Source organism: Rhea americana, unplaced genomic scaffold, assembly GCF_003343005.1.
Source record: "Rhea americana isolate MKP2758 unplaced genomic scaffold, rheAme1 scaffold_90, whole genome shotgun sequence".
Taxonomy (NCBI): Eukaryota; Metazoa; Chordata; class Aves; order Rheiformes; family Rheidae; genus Rhea; species Rhea americana.
Genome location: NW_028187089.1, coordinates 2,188,754 through 2,203,575, shown reverse-complemented (window position 1 = coordinate 2,203,575; position 14,822 = coordinate 2,188,754). Strand labels below are relative to the sequence as shown.

General features: G+C 50.9%; 1 protein-coding gene across 1 annotated transcript; it reads left to right on the top strand.

Moving 5' to 3' along the window:
- Window positions 1-17: 17 nt before the first annotated feature.
- On the top strand, window positions 18-1,758 carry LOC146584696 (brain-specific homeobox/POU domain protein 3). Its single transcript, XM_085324247.1, has 2 exons — window positions 18-232; window positions 853-1,758. The coding sequence occupies exons 1-2, from the start codon at window positions 113-115 to the stop codon at window positions 1,756-1,758; spliced, it is 1,026 nt and encodes a 341-aa protein (XP_085180373.1). The 5' UTR covers window positions 18-112.
- Window positions 1,759-14,822: the final 13,064 nt, after the last annotated feature.

The following is a 14,822-nucleotide window of genomic DNA, read 5'->3' as shown; positions in this document are numbered from 1 at the left end:
GGGGGGGCCGCGCTATAATGCCGTTGATAGCGGGCGGCGGCGGCAGACAATACCGCGCCCCCGGAGCCGGGCAGCCCGGAGCGCCCCTGCCCTGCCCCGCTCCTCTCCCACCATGATGTCCATGAACAGCAAGCAGGCTTTCAGCATGCACCCCATCCTGCATGAGCCCAAGTACCCCCACCTGCACACCAGCTCGGAAGCCATCCGCAGAGCCTGCCTGCCCACCCCCCAGGTAAGCCGCTCCGGCGGGGCTCCGCGCTGCCGGCCCGGGGGAGGCAGGCGCCCGGCGGGCTGCGGGGGCCTCTGCGGCCGGGCTCTGCTGCGCCTCACCCTGCCCCGGCCCCGAACTCACTTGGTGAGCCGCCGTGCGGCCATGGGGTCCGTTCGGATTTAGATTTCGTTTGCGTTTCCTCTGCGGCGGTTCGTGCGGCAGGTCCCGCGAGGGTCTAGCGCCTGCCTCCAAGGCAGCGCTCGGAACAGACAGAGACGGCTTGGGAACTAGCAGGCGGATTTGGCAGGTCTGTCCCGAGGTGGCAGAGAAATGCCACCTTGCCCAACTCGGCCGTGCGATCCGGTAGAGCAGAGGCTCTGCCAGGCTCCTAGCCGGCTTTGCCCTCCCTCTGCATCTCCCCTCTTTTGAGGAGACTGACCCTAAGGGAAGAGTGGGGTGCCCGGGGACCAACACTCCCTTCCTGGTCCTTTTCTTAGGGGATGGTTGAACTTCTTTCAGTTTACGTGGTCCAGACACCATAACAGGACAGAGCAAGATCTCTGCAGCACTGCATTTATTTTAATCTTCTTGTGGTCTTTTGCTTTGTTCCTTCTCACCCCCTTCTCCCTTCACCTCCCCAGATCCAAGGTAACATTTTTGCGGGGTTTGATGAGACGTTGCTGCGAGGTGCTGAGGCTCTGGCCGCTGTGGATATAGTGTCACAGAAAACCCACCCTTTCAAGCCGGATGCCACCTACCACACCATGAGCAGTGTGTCCTGCACTCCTACCTCGTCCTCTGTGCACCTGCACCACCCATCTGTGCTCACCACACACCATCCTCACCACCACCACCACCAGCCCTCTCAGGGCCTGGATGGTGAGCTCCTGGACCACCTCAATTCTGCCATCCCGCTCGGAGGAGTGCCCGGCCCGGATGTGGGCTCCACACCTTCGCACCCTCACTCCCACATGTCGGCCATCAACCACATGGCCCACCACTCCCAGCCTATGAACATGTCCCACCCCCACGGCCTCACTTCTCACGCTGTCATCTCTGGCCCTGAGACGGAGACGGACCCACGGGAGCTGGAGTCCTTTGCCGAGCGGTTCAAGCAGCGAAGGATCAAGCTGGGGGTGACCCAGGCTGATGTGGGCTCTGCACTGGCCAACCTGAAGATCCCAGGGGTAGGCTGCCTTAGCCAAAGCACAATCTGCAGGTTTGAGTCTCTCACCTTGTCCCACAATAACATGGTGGCCCTAAAGCCCATCCTGGAAGCATGGTTGGAGGAAGCAGAGCGGGCCCAGAGAGAGAAAATGACCAAACCTGAGATCTACACAGGAGGTGACAAGAAACGCAAGCGTACCTCCATCGCTGCCCCTGAAAAGCGGTCGCTGGAGGCCTACTTTGCTGTGCAGCCACGACCCTCCTCAGAGAAAATTGCTGCCATCGCTGAGAAGTTAGACTTGAAGAAGAATGTGGTGCGAGTCTGGTTTTGCAATCAGAGACAGAAGCAGAAAAGGATGAAATTTTCTGCCACCTACTGAAGAAGGGGCTGGGAGGCCAGTGGGGGGGGGAGCGCCTGGCCCCCCAGCCAGCCCAGCATAGCCCTGGCCCCAGCCCCTCCAAAATGGGCAGGGTATTTCGTATGTTTGTTAAAAAAAAAAAAAGGAATAATAAACCTAAAAAGGAAACCTGCTCAAAGCGAAATGAACAGTCTGGTGTCTGCTCCTCACCCCCAGGCGAATTGGCCGTGCTGTTATGACTGGTACAGACTGCTTTTGTAGACAAAACTGGAAAAAAAAAAAAAAGAGGAAAAACAGAAAAGACAAAACGAAAGGCCCAAGGGGATTTAAGGGGGGTGTCCGGAGTCAGGGCAGTGGTGGTGAGAGCCCAGGCAGGTCTTTGTTCCAGCCCCCTCATCCCTTTCTGGGTCCCCAGCCGGGCAGGCAGGGGCAGGGGACACTGATCCCTCCTCAGTGCCCAATTCTCTTCTTAAAAAAATAAAAATAAAAAAAAAAATCAGAGAGAGAGTGAGAGAGAGAAAAACAACAATATCGAAGCCACTCTGGACGGCTGTAAATACAGAGGCGCCGGCCCTGCTCACCCGCACTCGCTGCTGAGGGTCCCCACGCACACTTCCACACACACACACACACTTGCATGGTTTTGTTCGCTATCCCCCGCTCCCAGCAAATCCATCGCATTTTTGCAATAACGTTTCTGTTTCTACCTCATCGGCTAAATTAAAGGGGAAAAAAAAGATTAAAAACATTAAAAAAAAGAAAGGAAAAAATTTGGCACATCCCTGGAGTCGTGGTTTGTTCAGGGAAAATGGAGATTTATTTTGCTTTGGTTTCGCTTAAACTGTTCGATATCCGTATGATTTCACTGTTAAAAAAAAAAAAAAAAAAAAAGGCAAACAAACAAAAAGAAAACCTACGCTTCGACAATCAAGTCATTGGGGCTCACAGGAGCGGCGCCTCCACGGCAGCGGCGCGGCCGCTGCGGACTGGCCGAGCCAGGCTACCCGGGGCAGCCGGGGTGCCGGAGCGGCCGCGGTGCCCGGCCCCGGGCACGCCGCGGGGGCGGTTGCCTCTGCAAGTAGTGAACTCTGCACTTTCTAGGGCAAGAATACTTTTTCTTTTTCTTTTTGGCTTTGCATATTTAAAAGAGGAATTTGCGTCTGTTTCCTTTTTTTTCTTTTTTTTTCTTTTTTTTTTTTTCCGACAACAGAGATCTACACTCTTTTCCTACACGACGCTATTTCGTTTCGCTGTGTGTGTGCTGAATGAAATTTGGTGTCTGTGTACGCTGCAGCATTTCAAATAAACCATGCACGTTTTACCTCACTCGCCTGCCTCGTGGAGTTACTGCGGCTCCCGGGGGCTGCCCGGGCCGGGGCTCCGGGACGTGCCCCGGCCCGAGGAGCGCATGGCCCGTGCGACGCAGTCGAGGGGCCCGGTGCGGTTCGACTCGGCTGCTCATGTCCGGTCCCGCTCACTGAGCTGCCGCCGTTTTCCGACGGGACTCGTCGGTGGGGCTCGGCTTTTTCCCTCCCCCGAGGGGACAGAAACGAAACGAAACGAAACGAAACGAAACGTTACGAAATGAAAAGAAACGAAACGAAACGCGCCCCCCCGCCTGGCAGTGCTGCCCGCCCCGCCGGGATCCGTGGCCCCGCAAGGCTCCCGAATGGGCTCGATAAGGCTGAGATGGGGCCGGCGAGGAGGAGAAATCAGCTCGGAGATTCGTCCAAAGCCAGCTCCGCTAGGGCCGGCGCCGGGGCCGCGGCCCGGGAGAGCGCAGCCACCCCCGCCGCGGAGTCATGACTGCGGGACGGGCTGGCCAGGAGAGCCCATTCCCAGCGCCTCGTCCTCCGTCTCGGGCCCCCTCCCCGACYAAGCCGCTACGGCCCGACCCCTCGCTCGCATTTCAGCGTCCTCTTGTACATCTGCACAGGTCATCAATTACTCAAGCAGGGAGGAGAAAGGAGTCACTTCCCTGCCCGGGATCAGCCCAGACTGCACGTATTTAGAAACAYCACATGTTGCTCCATCGGTGTGTTTTATTTTGAGGCCCAGACAATGCCCCTTTGGGCTAAATTCGTTTGCGCGGGGTCGGGCAGAAGTTAAGCGGCGGGCGGCAGGGAAGGCTCTGCTTCTCGCCCTTAAACGAATGCGAGGAGAGGATGTTTCTCCCGGGAGGGCGAGTCCCTTCAGGCAGGTCCGGACATCTCCCCTGTCCTGACGCAGGGACGAAGAAACATCTTGAGCAGACCAGTGAAAGGGTATTTCATCTGTCACGTCCTCGCTGTTTACGTGTCTTGAATTTCGTCTCTAACAGCTACCGATCTCAGCATCTTGCACCGAAACCATTTCCCAAACAAGAAAAAAAAAAAAAAAAAAAAAAAAAAAAAAACCCTAAAAAATGGGGCACTAACCCCCGGGGTTTATATTCCCCCCCCCTCCTTTTTTTTTTTTTTTTTTTTTTTTTTTTTTTTTTTTCCCCAACTTTTTCGGAAGCACAAGCCACCAAGCCCAGCTCCACTCTCCCCGACGTAAAAAGGAGGGAACCGGCACTGCAGGGTGTGCGGTCCCCGAAGGGAGCGGCGGAGGAGGYGGCGGGAGGTCCTCGCTGCCGGGACTGTCCACGGGCCGCGGCGGCKCCCCGGGCCAGCTGGCACCGCCCTTCCGCCTCGGACCTGGAGCGGGACGAGGCATGACAAGCCGCTGTTGAATTCACAGTTTTATGGGGAAAATTATGAAGAGCGACGAGGCAGACGAGGGGAACCAAGAGCCTCAAATAGCCAAAACAGCAAGGAAAGCAAGGCGAGGAGCCGCCTAATTAACTGAGCGGGGCAGGCGCGCTGCCGGGGCAGACAACACTCCGAGAGCAGCTCTGCCTGCGCTGCCAGAGGAGAGGAGCGGGAGCAGGTCCCAGCCCGCGGCGCGGGAGCCYGGCACGGGAGGCTTCCCACGCGGTGCGGGAGCCCGGCACGGGAGGCTTCCCACGCGGTGCGGGAGCCCGGCACGGGAGGTTTCCCACGCGGTGCGGGAGCCCGGCACGGCAGCCTTCCCACGCGGCGCGGGAGCCCGGCACGGGAGGCTTCCCACGCGGTGCGGGAGCCCGGCACGGCAGCCTTTCCACGCGGTGCGGGAGCCCGGCACGGCAGCCTTCCCACGCGGCGCGGGAGCCCGGCACGGGAGGCTTCCCATGCGGCGCGGGAGCCCGGCACGGCAGCCTTCCCACGCGGTGCGGGAGCCCGGCACGGCAGCCTTCCCACGCGGCGCGGATCGCCGCGGCGGCCCGCGGGTCCAGCACCTCGGACAGCGCCGCGCGGCCCCTCCCTCCGGGGCAGAGCCCGCGGCTGCGCAGGGGGCTGCGGCGGCTCCCGCGGGCAGCGGCGCCGGCCCGGGCGCGTCCTCGCGCCCCGCGCAGCTGCGGCCGCACAGCTCTGCTCCTGGGCGCTTCGCAAACCCCTTGCCCGCCTTTGTTCTTTCGCTTCATTCCTGTTTTTTCCATGAAGTGAAAAGCGCATTTTCATAAATAGACCTTGGCCAAGTGCTGGCCATGAAATTTTAATGAAGGCTGGATGCTGAGTGCTGCCCGGGGGGGCCTTGGAGAATCAGCTCCGTGCAGCATTAGCAGGGCCCTGTTCGCTCTCCCCACCTCCCCAGTTCTCCCTCGCAGACATAACACACTCCAGTCTGCTACTACTCCTGCCTCGGAGCATCTCTCCCGGCAGCACACCCTCCCCCCCCCCAAAAAAGGCAAGAGCCTGAATCCTGCCCGGACTGCAGTGAAGGTGCGGGGGCGCTGCACCCGGCCGGGGTTGGTGCCTGGAGCTGGCGACTTGCAGGTGCCGCTCTGCCGCTGCTCTTAAAAGTTTGCAAGGCAAGCAATGCAATATTTATCACCCGTGATCATAAAAAGGCGAGTTGGTATTTCCCACTCACAAATGCAAAGCGCTTAGGCAAATGTGCGCTCGGCTCAGGAGCTGGAGTGAGGCTGGGCCGCTTGAGGGTCTGCTGCAGGCGGTGACAGCAAAGTCCTGGTCCCAGGACAGTGCTGCYGGCCGCCAGGTAAGGGTGGTCCCACCAGGGACTAGAGCAAAAGATAGCGAATGGAGGAGCAGACCCGGACAATCAGTAGCAGGAGATACAGCCCAGGGTCTCCCGTGGCCAGGAAGGGTGCTGGGGAGCATCAGGGCTCTGCAGGTGGTGGCTCTGGGAGTGGTCACAAGGCCTGGCAAATTCATGACACGTGGGGGCTTGGCAGGACTGGGCTTGGARAAGGGCAGGGTGGCCTGGGAATTTCTCCTGCCATAGCTGGGTGTTGGGTCCTGGGCTACAYGGACAGGAGGATCCAAGAGGAAATCAAGAAGAGCCCTTTTTTCCACTTCTCCTGCAGTAGCCTGGTATCCCCTCTTGAAGAGCTATCCTTCTGGTCACAGGTCAAGGAACAGCCACTGGTCCTTCTTCCCATGAGTGGGGAGCGACAAGGAAAACCCAGGGACATGTTCAAGCCTTAGTCCCTTCTCCTACTGATCACATGTCCCTGGGTCTCTGCTCTTCTGCTCCTGCTGCCAAGGCGCCACTGCTTGAAGCAGTGCTGCTCTCCAGGATGTGAAAGCCAGGGGGAAGTTTAGCTGGTCAGAGATGCTGAAGGGCCTCGGAGACTGTCCTCTTTGCTGAGGGGCTTCCCAGCTGCCTCTCTTCTGGGGTAGCACACACAGGTTTCACCTTAAGCACTGAGGYCCAGGATAGAAATGTAAATGGGCCTGAAATCTCTCTGATTTCAGCTTCTCAGCAGGGCACTTTGTGCAGGTAGAGGCTGAGAAAAGTCCAAGGCAAGGACAGGAAAGAGCTTTGGAAGAAGGATCAGAAATGCACACTCATGTGTGCATAGGTATCACAGTTACACAGAAGGATAGATATCACACATGGATGTATACAGACAGTATGCACACACAGGCATACACAGACACATCACACATAWGAACATACACTCCACGGACTCTCAGACATCTGCACACCCCTTCRCTTTATCACTGTTCCTGGAGTGCGAAGGAAGCCCCTGAATCACGATTCTACAGCAAAACATAGCATTAAATGAAAGGTATATTGACTAGACACTCAGCTCTTGCCATTTTTTTTCATTTGAGGTTTAATATAGAAGCAGGTTCTGAGATTTATCAAATCTATGGCCTTGGCGGCAAGTCCACCTCTAAGGGTACCTGCTTGCACACCRCTGACACAGGCCCAGAGCTCACTGGGAGGATGAAGGGCACCTTAGGGGGCTTGGTTCCTAATCTACCTCTAAACAGATGGGACAGACARGGATGGGACAAGTCCCTTACCTCCCCCCAGCACTCCAGCCAGGAGATGTTTCATCTGGGAGCTCAACAGTCAAATTGCTCAGTATTAGGGGTAGTATTTGAGCCAAGATACAGACACTTGGATCTGGAGTCTCCAAAACAGGAGTGCACAGATTAGTGCTCTAGGCGACTGATCTCTAGGCTTCATTTGTGGTCAACAAAGAGGGACCACAGTGCAGTTAAGTTCTTTCACACATTGACTTCTGAACTGGAACAGGTGAATTGTGCCCTCAAGGCATCTTACTCAAAGATTATGAAGATGTTAGATTACCAGYTTAGGTGGAGACATCTATAAATGGAGACATAGCAGAGGGGAGTCTTACCCCTGGTGCTGCAACGGCTTCCTGAAGAAAAACACCCTTCAGTTCTGGGATGCTGAAACTCTCTGGCCTTGGTGCTTAGAGCTCTGAACAATGAGTCCAGAATGTGAACTGCTTGTGGCCCTACAGCAATGAGCTCTCCAGCAATGCAGTACTTGCTTCAAAGCTGTCGAACTCTCTGCCATGCTCATTTATTTTCTGACATAAAAGGCAAGCTCCTCCAAGGAATTTAGGCACCTAAGCCCTTTGAGGCTGCAGCATATATTTAGAAGGATCCAAGTCAGCATGTCCATGCTACYACCCCTTAAAGCACATAAGAATGTGCTTAAAGCTACCTGTGCTCTGATGGAGCTGCCAGAGGCTGGCAATTACATACAAATGTATCAGAAGAGAAGAAATTTTGGGGAAAGTACTATCCCTTCTTTATGTTTTGGAACAAATCTGGGACCATAGATGACACCAGGTGCACCAGATCCTTTTCACCCCATTTCATTTTCACAGAGGATAACTGTCATTCCTGGGCCACAGGTGGTTAGCAAAAAGTGCCAGCACAGCTCCTTTATCAGCACTGCACACAACCAAGGGGCCGACTCTCTTACTGGGAAGGGAAAAAAGGTAAGAAAGGTTGCTGATAGCCAGGATGTGTGGGGACTATCAGTGGGACCCAGACCTCTTTGCAAGCTCTTACCTTTGGCTCCCCCCCCCCATCTCTCCATCCTTAAGCTATGTGATTGGATCTTGTAGCTACAGGCCTGATGAAGAGCTTTTGAGGAAATGGAGGAGCAGGAAGGAAGGTCACCAACACTGGCAAATCCCAGGATCAGCAACAGGTATTGACTGGCTTCAGAGGAGTCACTCCAGACTACATGCGTGTCATTATGACYAGCCCTTAAGCCAGAAGAGGAATGCATGAACTCCTCCATTAAATATTTTCAGCATGTCACAGCTTTGTGCTCAGCTTTGGGTCTGAAGGAGAGAAAATCCTCCATGTTCTTTAAAAGATTCCTGCCTTTGAAAGTCATACAGGTAAAGGGTGCCCATGCTGATGGACTCTCTTCTATTATTCTATGTGTTTTAATGCAGTGCAGAGCAGATGTATTTTTAAAGAGGCCAGCGCTTGAAGTAGGCTCTGTTCCACTACAGGGGAAAAAGGAATAAAGCAATAATTACAGACTTCATAGGTGCCTTAGCAGAGAGGACAGTTGAGCTTGAGGAGGAGCCCAGGAAGAAAACTAGCTGCCTATGGAAAGAGTCTGGGAAATGGGGCAGGSTACTTCACGTTTTAGGAGCAAACTTTATGGCTGACTGTGAAGGATAGGGAAGCAAACAGGACAATTAGCTCCTTCCCCAACTGATCAGTTGCTCTTTACAGGTAACAGTCTCTCGGTTATGACATCCATTTTCCAGCTCTGCTCTTTGCCAGCTACCAAGCTCTTTGCTCATCTCAGGGAATTTTCTGGGGATTTTGTCTCCGCAGRGAATACAGGATCAGACCCTCTTATGTAAGTTTCCACCACCGTTCAGTTATACCAGGTGCAACAAGGTCTTTCRGTGCTGTAGGTATCAGAACATAGTAGCAGAGGTAAATTGATGACATGCTTTGAGTAGAAGGGAGGAGGAAATATTTCTGAGGGCAGAAGAGTTGTAGGGATTCAGGGCATAGGGAAAGCCTGGGAGAAGTGACCTATCAGGGGAAGGTTGAGACAGATGGGCTGATCTGTGTTATTGCAGCACGACACTCAAATGGGGGCAAATGCTCCAGGGCCTCTACTTTTGGTCATAACTCAGCCACTAGCCAAGGATTAGGCATAGGGAAAGAATGACAATAAGCAAATAAATCATTGTGTGGGTTAAGGGGTCAGAGCTTCATGACATTCTTGTACAATCTTACCTATCTCCACAGCTCAAGGATGATAGTTTGGTCTTTAAAATTTTCCAAATTCATCACCTGGGCACTGTTAGAAGTGTACTGCGAAGAAATCCAGGTCCAGGACTCAGTTCTGTTCTTGTTTATTCCTGGATAAAGCATTCTGGACTGCAGGACTTAGATCATTTTCCTCTGAGTTGGTCAAAAAAGAATCCGAACTTCAAAGAGCAACATGACAAAACTTACTGCCTCTCATTCTTGAGACRTCTCCTAGTTGAATTTCCAAGGAGCAAATAATGAGTTTCCTCCTGTTATTACCAAAATCAAGAGCTGAGATCTTACAGGGTGCTCAGTCTTACTGCAGTCACCAATAGGCTTAACATCTGACTTTAGCAAGACCAGAGCCATATATGGGAGCCATGGGAATATATCACCATGAAGTTAGGCCCATCAGCGAGAATAAGAGGTTCCAATAAAGTTGTAAGATTTTTAATCTATGTTAAGGAAACACTTTAAGCAATTTAATCTGATGCTTTTCCTATACCAAGACTGAAGTCTTGATCTCACCTTAGGTCTTATCTACAAGAATAGCCCTCCACCAGCCAGCAATCCTACTGAAGCCCTGTGAGAATACTCCTAGGACTAAAGCCTTCTCATCTGTACATATATTTAGCCATAAGGTCTAAGGAAGGCTGTGGGACTTAGCTCTAGATCATGGATGGAGCAGAGAGAAGAGGAGCTCCCACGAGATTTCAGAAACATTAGGCATCTAGAGATAGAGAGTTCAGAGATAAAATCTATTTCGTCCACAATATCTCAATAACATTTTCCATAGCTCAAGAAAAAGAAGTACTCTCTGAGAAATATGAAAATGATAACTAAGAATGATGTTTTATTTATACCAAGCAAGGAAGGTTTTAGTTTCACAAGAAAAAAGTTTGTGTGTGTGTGTGTGTGTGTGTGTGTGTGTGTGTGTATGTGTGTGTGTGTAAAGTCATGCTTAACTATTCTGTGACTATCTAGCTGCTACATGTGCGTCAGAGTTTGTTTTGCAGAGCTTGTTTTCAGTGATGTACACAACTCTTGTATAAAGCTACTCAGCAGAATCTCTGCCTCATTCATCATCAGCTCCAGGAAAAGCACTTCCCAGTCTCATTRCACATTACTGTTGACTAAATATTGAAGCAAAACCATGTTTGTCTTCTATAAAACTGAGCATCTAACTCAAGGAGGAAATGACTGGTGAGCTTTACAATCCAACAGGAAAGTATTTACCACACATCTGCTCTGCATCTCACAATGATTCCAGACYGAGCTTTAATTGGTTCTTCACACTGACATTAATACTTCAGTACAGGAGGTCTCTCTTGTTTATTTGTGTTTGCATTATATAGCTTAGGATCGCAAATGAGATCAGCACACAGGATCCACAGATTAGGAATACCAGATTCCACTTTTATCCATGCTCTACAGGATTAGGTCAGGGTCCCAATGACAGTAGTGGAAGTGCAGGGCAGGAGTGGGTTTTTTTTTTTCATGTAATCACTGAAACCAGTCCTTGTTTGGGAGAAGGCCCCTTTCCACACTCCAGGTCAAACTACGAACAAATCTGTTCCCTCTCATTTCTCACTTTCTCATTTTTGACTTTTTTTCTTCCTTCTTCACTCTCACTCAACAYCATCTCTCCACTGTCTCTTCTGCTCTTCTCTCCTCCTTCTCTCCCTTKTAAGGCATTCAGCCCTTGCAGTCTGTCCTCTCACATATGTTACAGTGCACACTCAGATGCACATCACTGCCTCGTGGATTCTGGGATCCTATTTAAAAAAAATTTCCCCACAATCTCAAAAGTTAAAGAATGATGTTAAGCTCAGATATGCCCCACCACATCCCTGCCTCCAATGTGTGTTTGCTATGTGCTGTCTATGTGAGCTTACAACCTAGATGAAAGCTTTTCCTGCTGCAGTCCAAGGTCRGGAAACAGGAAAGACCTAAGGAGCTCACTAGGAGATTAAGAGTTGATGCTGGAGACATTGGTGCTTAGTTTCCTCAGGATCTGACCATGAACAGCTGGAAGTATGTTGGTTTCCAGWGTTAAACAAACAGCCCAACACATTGTACGTAGCAGTAGTACAGGGTAGTATGGAACCTTACAAGAAAGGACAGTGTTGTCTTAAGCAGAGATCAGGTGGAAATGAGAGGGTTGCACCCGTACTTGTAATGCAGTGGCCCTCCCACCCTGTGTTATCAGTATCTGTTGGAAGCACCATTGGAAGTGCTTTCTCTATCCTCTGAAACTCTCCTGCTGTGCTGTACTTCAGTAACAACTGCATTTCAATATCAAGTGGCAGGGATCCCTTAGACACAGAGAGATTTTTAATGGCTGTAAAACATACTGAGAAGGAGACGCTCTAGAAATCAAAAATCAATATTGCTGAGATGTTCTAATAAGAACCTGGCAAGCACTAACTGCATTGTCTGCATCGGCTGAGTGGGTTATGCACACGCGGGCAATAGACACTGAAGTGTTCTGTTAAGTTTTAAGGGTTACTGAGGTATCTTCCTTGCATAACAGAGTAGCTTAGAGTCACAGGTGTGCAACAYGCCAGGTTTTTATGAGGGCTGCATTCAGCCTACCCATCATCTGTGCCAAATTTAGTGGTTATGGATACTCTGGTGCCTAAACTCAAGGTCATGATGAGTCATTTCAGCCCTCAGTATCCCAATCTGGTAGGGGTTTGGGGTACTCACAACCCATTTAGAAACCTGTAGCAGAAAGACTTACTATCATCCTTCATGGCTTTTGGGAAGCAGAGAGGTGTCTGGGGAAATGATTCTGCTCATCAGTCTGCTGTGAGTGGTGAAACAACTCCCCACTTCTTTTCTCTAATTAAAAGCTCCAAATGCTGTTTGGGTTGCTGGAGAATTCATGAAAGTCTCCAAAGGTAGGGAGAGTGCAATATCCTAAATGTGCTTCCTCGTGACACCTCTCTCTCTGCGCTGTTGTTAGCTCTGTTTCCTGGCGTTCGTGATGTTCATCTAACAGCTGTGCTTAGTGGTTAGTGCTTTGTAAATTTAACTGGGCTGTTCTAATATATGGTGACCGCTGCTTGAGCTTCTCTGTACCAAGGGATGACAGGTACTTGTTAATAACTGATCCAAGAAAATATTTGGAAAAATGATCCAGTGATGTTGGCTGCATCTCARTTATATTCCTGCATCCCTTCTTCTCCCTCATGTCTAAACTCCTTCAAGCTTAACATACACTACTGTTTGTGCAAGACTGTTAAAAAGTGTCCCATGGATACCGTCAAAAGGCTAATTAGTGGCATATGATAATATGAAATCACATGAGAGAAACGCAGGAAGTTATTTTGATATCATTGTTACCTATCTGAGGGCATTGCAATGGGGGTGTGTTACTCTCATAGCCCTATGTATATATAGATATATATAAATATCCTCTTGGAACCTGATTCTTTCAGCTGGTACCCTCAAACCATACCGGACTAGTTCAATGACTGCACTCTGATTGTTCAGCACCTCAGAAAACCTAGCCTGGGAAGTACAGTCGAGTCCTACTCCTGCTCTGGCTTTAATGAATGGAAGGCTTGTTACTATATCATGCTGTGGCAGTTTCAATAGTGAGAGAGTCCCACCCTGCCCATGAAGTGTACTGAAGTGGTAGCTAGAACTAAAGCCTCCAGGTTTAAGCAGCTGGAGGTCTGTACTGAACGGACAACAAGTAACCAGTTCACGGAGGCAGCTTGTGGATCCTGCTGGCTACAGATGTGCAGGGTTCGTTTTACCTCGCTGGAGGTGTTTAAGTTAAACTAACTGAGTGCATCTCTGGGTTGCTGGAGCGAGATCAGTGCCTCCAGTGAAGCCTTTAGCCCACTGTGAGCTTTAGGAGGACATGGATCTCACACCCTCTGGAACTACAATTGCCCCAAGGACTAAGGGACAAGCTGAACTCCCAAGGGGACAAAATGAGGTGAGATAAATATTGCCCCAAATACTAAAAGACAAGCTGAACTCCCAAGGGGTCAAACTGTTTCAGAGAAGGAAAGCTTCTGACCAGAGTACATCAACATAAAGTAGGAGGCAAGAGGTTCCTTTCCTTCTGCATTCTTGGATCTGAAGGACTTCAGGGCAGTTTGATCCCTTTGAAATAGCTATAGTGTAGCCCTGCATGGTTCTGTTCAACCCTTTCTTTTTCCCTTTCCTTTTCCTTTCCTTTCATCTACTTTTTATTTCAGTCTCCTGTGTTGATAGGTGCTTTCACCTGTGATGTCTCCTGAATATGACATCCAGAGGGAAGGATGTTGTCATCTACTCACCAAGGCAGTATCTGGCTCTTAGGTGGGGGTAGTGGGTAGACTACTCTTCTGTGCCTTTATCTGCAGGGCTGCTGTGCCACTCACAGCTTTGGCTCATCCTTAGCTTCCTGAAAGAACTTCACTCCCACTGATGAAGCCAAATGGCATTTCTGAAACATTTGGGAAATGCTGTGCCCCTGAGCGTATGTATTTCCAGCTTTTTCTCCTGGAATAGGCCATTCACTCATCAAGGAGTCTTCATGTCTTCTGCATCACCAGGATAAGACAAAGTTTGCCTCTAGAAGAAAGGCTGAATCATGTCACTACTGAGACACCAACAAACGTATCGAGTGCTTGTTTCAAGGAGGCAGCTCTTTGGTTGCAGCTAACACTGAAGCGTTTTCCTAAAACGGTRGCCTAATCTAACCCTGTCGTTCATGATAGGAAAGGAAATCCCACTCTCATCTTACCACATAAGAGGCAATGTCTTACCATGTAAGACACATGCTGGAGCAGACTCAGAGATCAGCTCACTCCTGGGTGAGCATTATTTTATGCAGACCCTCTGTTGCCCTGCTCTCCCCTCTCAGAGGGGCTCTCCTTAGGGAACAGGCTCACCCCAAACTCTAACTCCAGGGCTCATGACTAGCCCAGATTAGCCCATCTCAAGGGAAATGCTGGCAGTGTGTCCAAGGCTGAGCACAGCTCCAGTCRTGTTGCAATCTGTACCAGCTAAGCCAAGAGGTGAGGCATTCCCCTCCTGGTCTCACCTAGCCTGCCTGTTCTGAGGAACATTCACAGCTGGAGGTTTTCCCTTCTCCTATCGGAATGAGCATTTGTTCCTTCACTAGGGCCATAGCGGTGAGTCTCTGTGACTTGTGTTATGCATTCCAAGGAGAGAACCCTGGGCCATCTGGTCAGATCTACCCATATCTCCATTACATGGAGGGAGCAGATGCTGTATGAGCCTAGCCTCTGCACTGCAGCTTTCTATAGTAGAAACTAAGACAGTTTGCTCCAGTGCAGAGTCTGGCAATGGCCAGAGCATGGAACAAACCAGGAAATCCACTAAGAGAGTCCTAGGCTCCAGTCTCTCCCAATAGAGACTGAAGTCTCCTTGCAGAGAGCTGGGAAGGGAGAACAGTCTGCATACAGGGCTAATGGCTTCTGATAACTGCTCCTGGAGATGCTTTAATTGTCTTTCCCTAGGTTTCTCCCTCAGGCTATT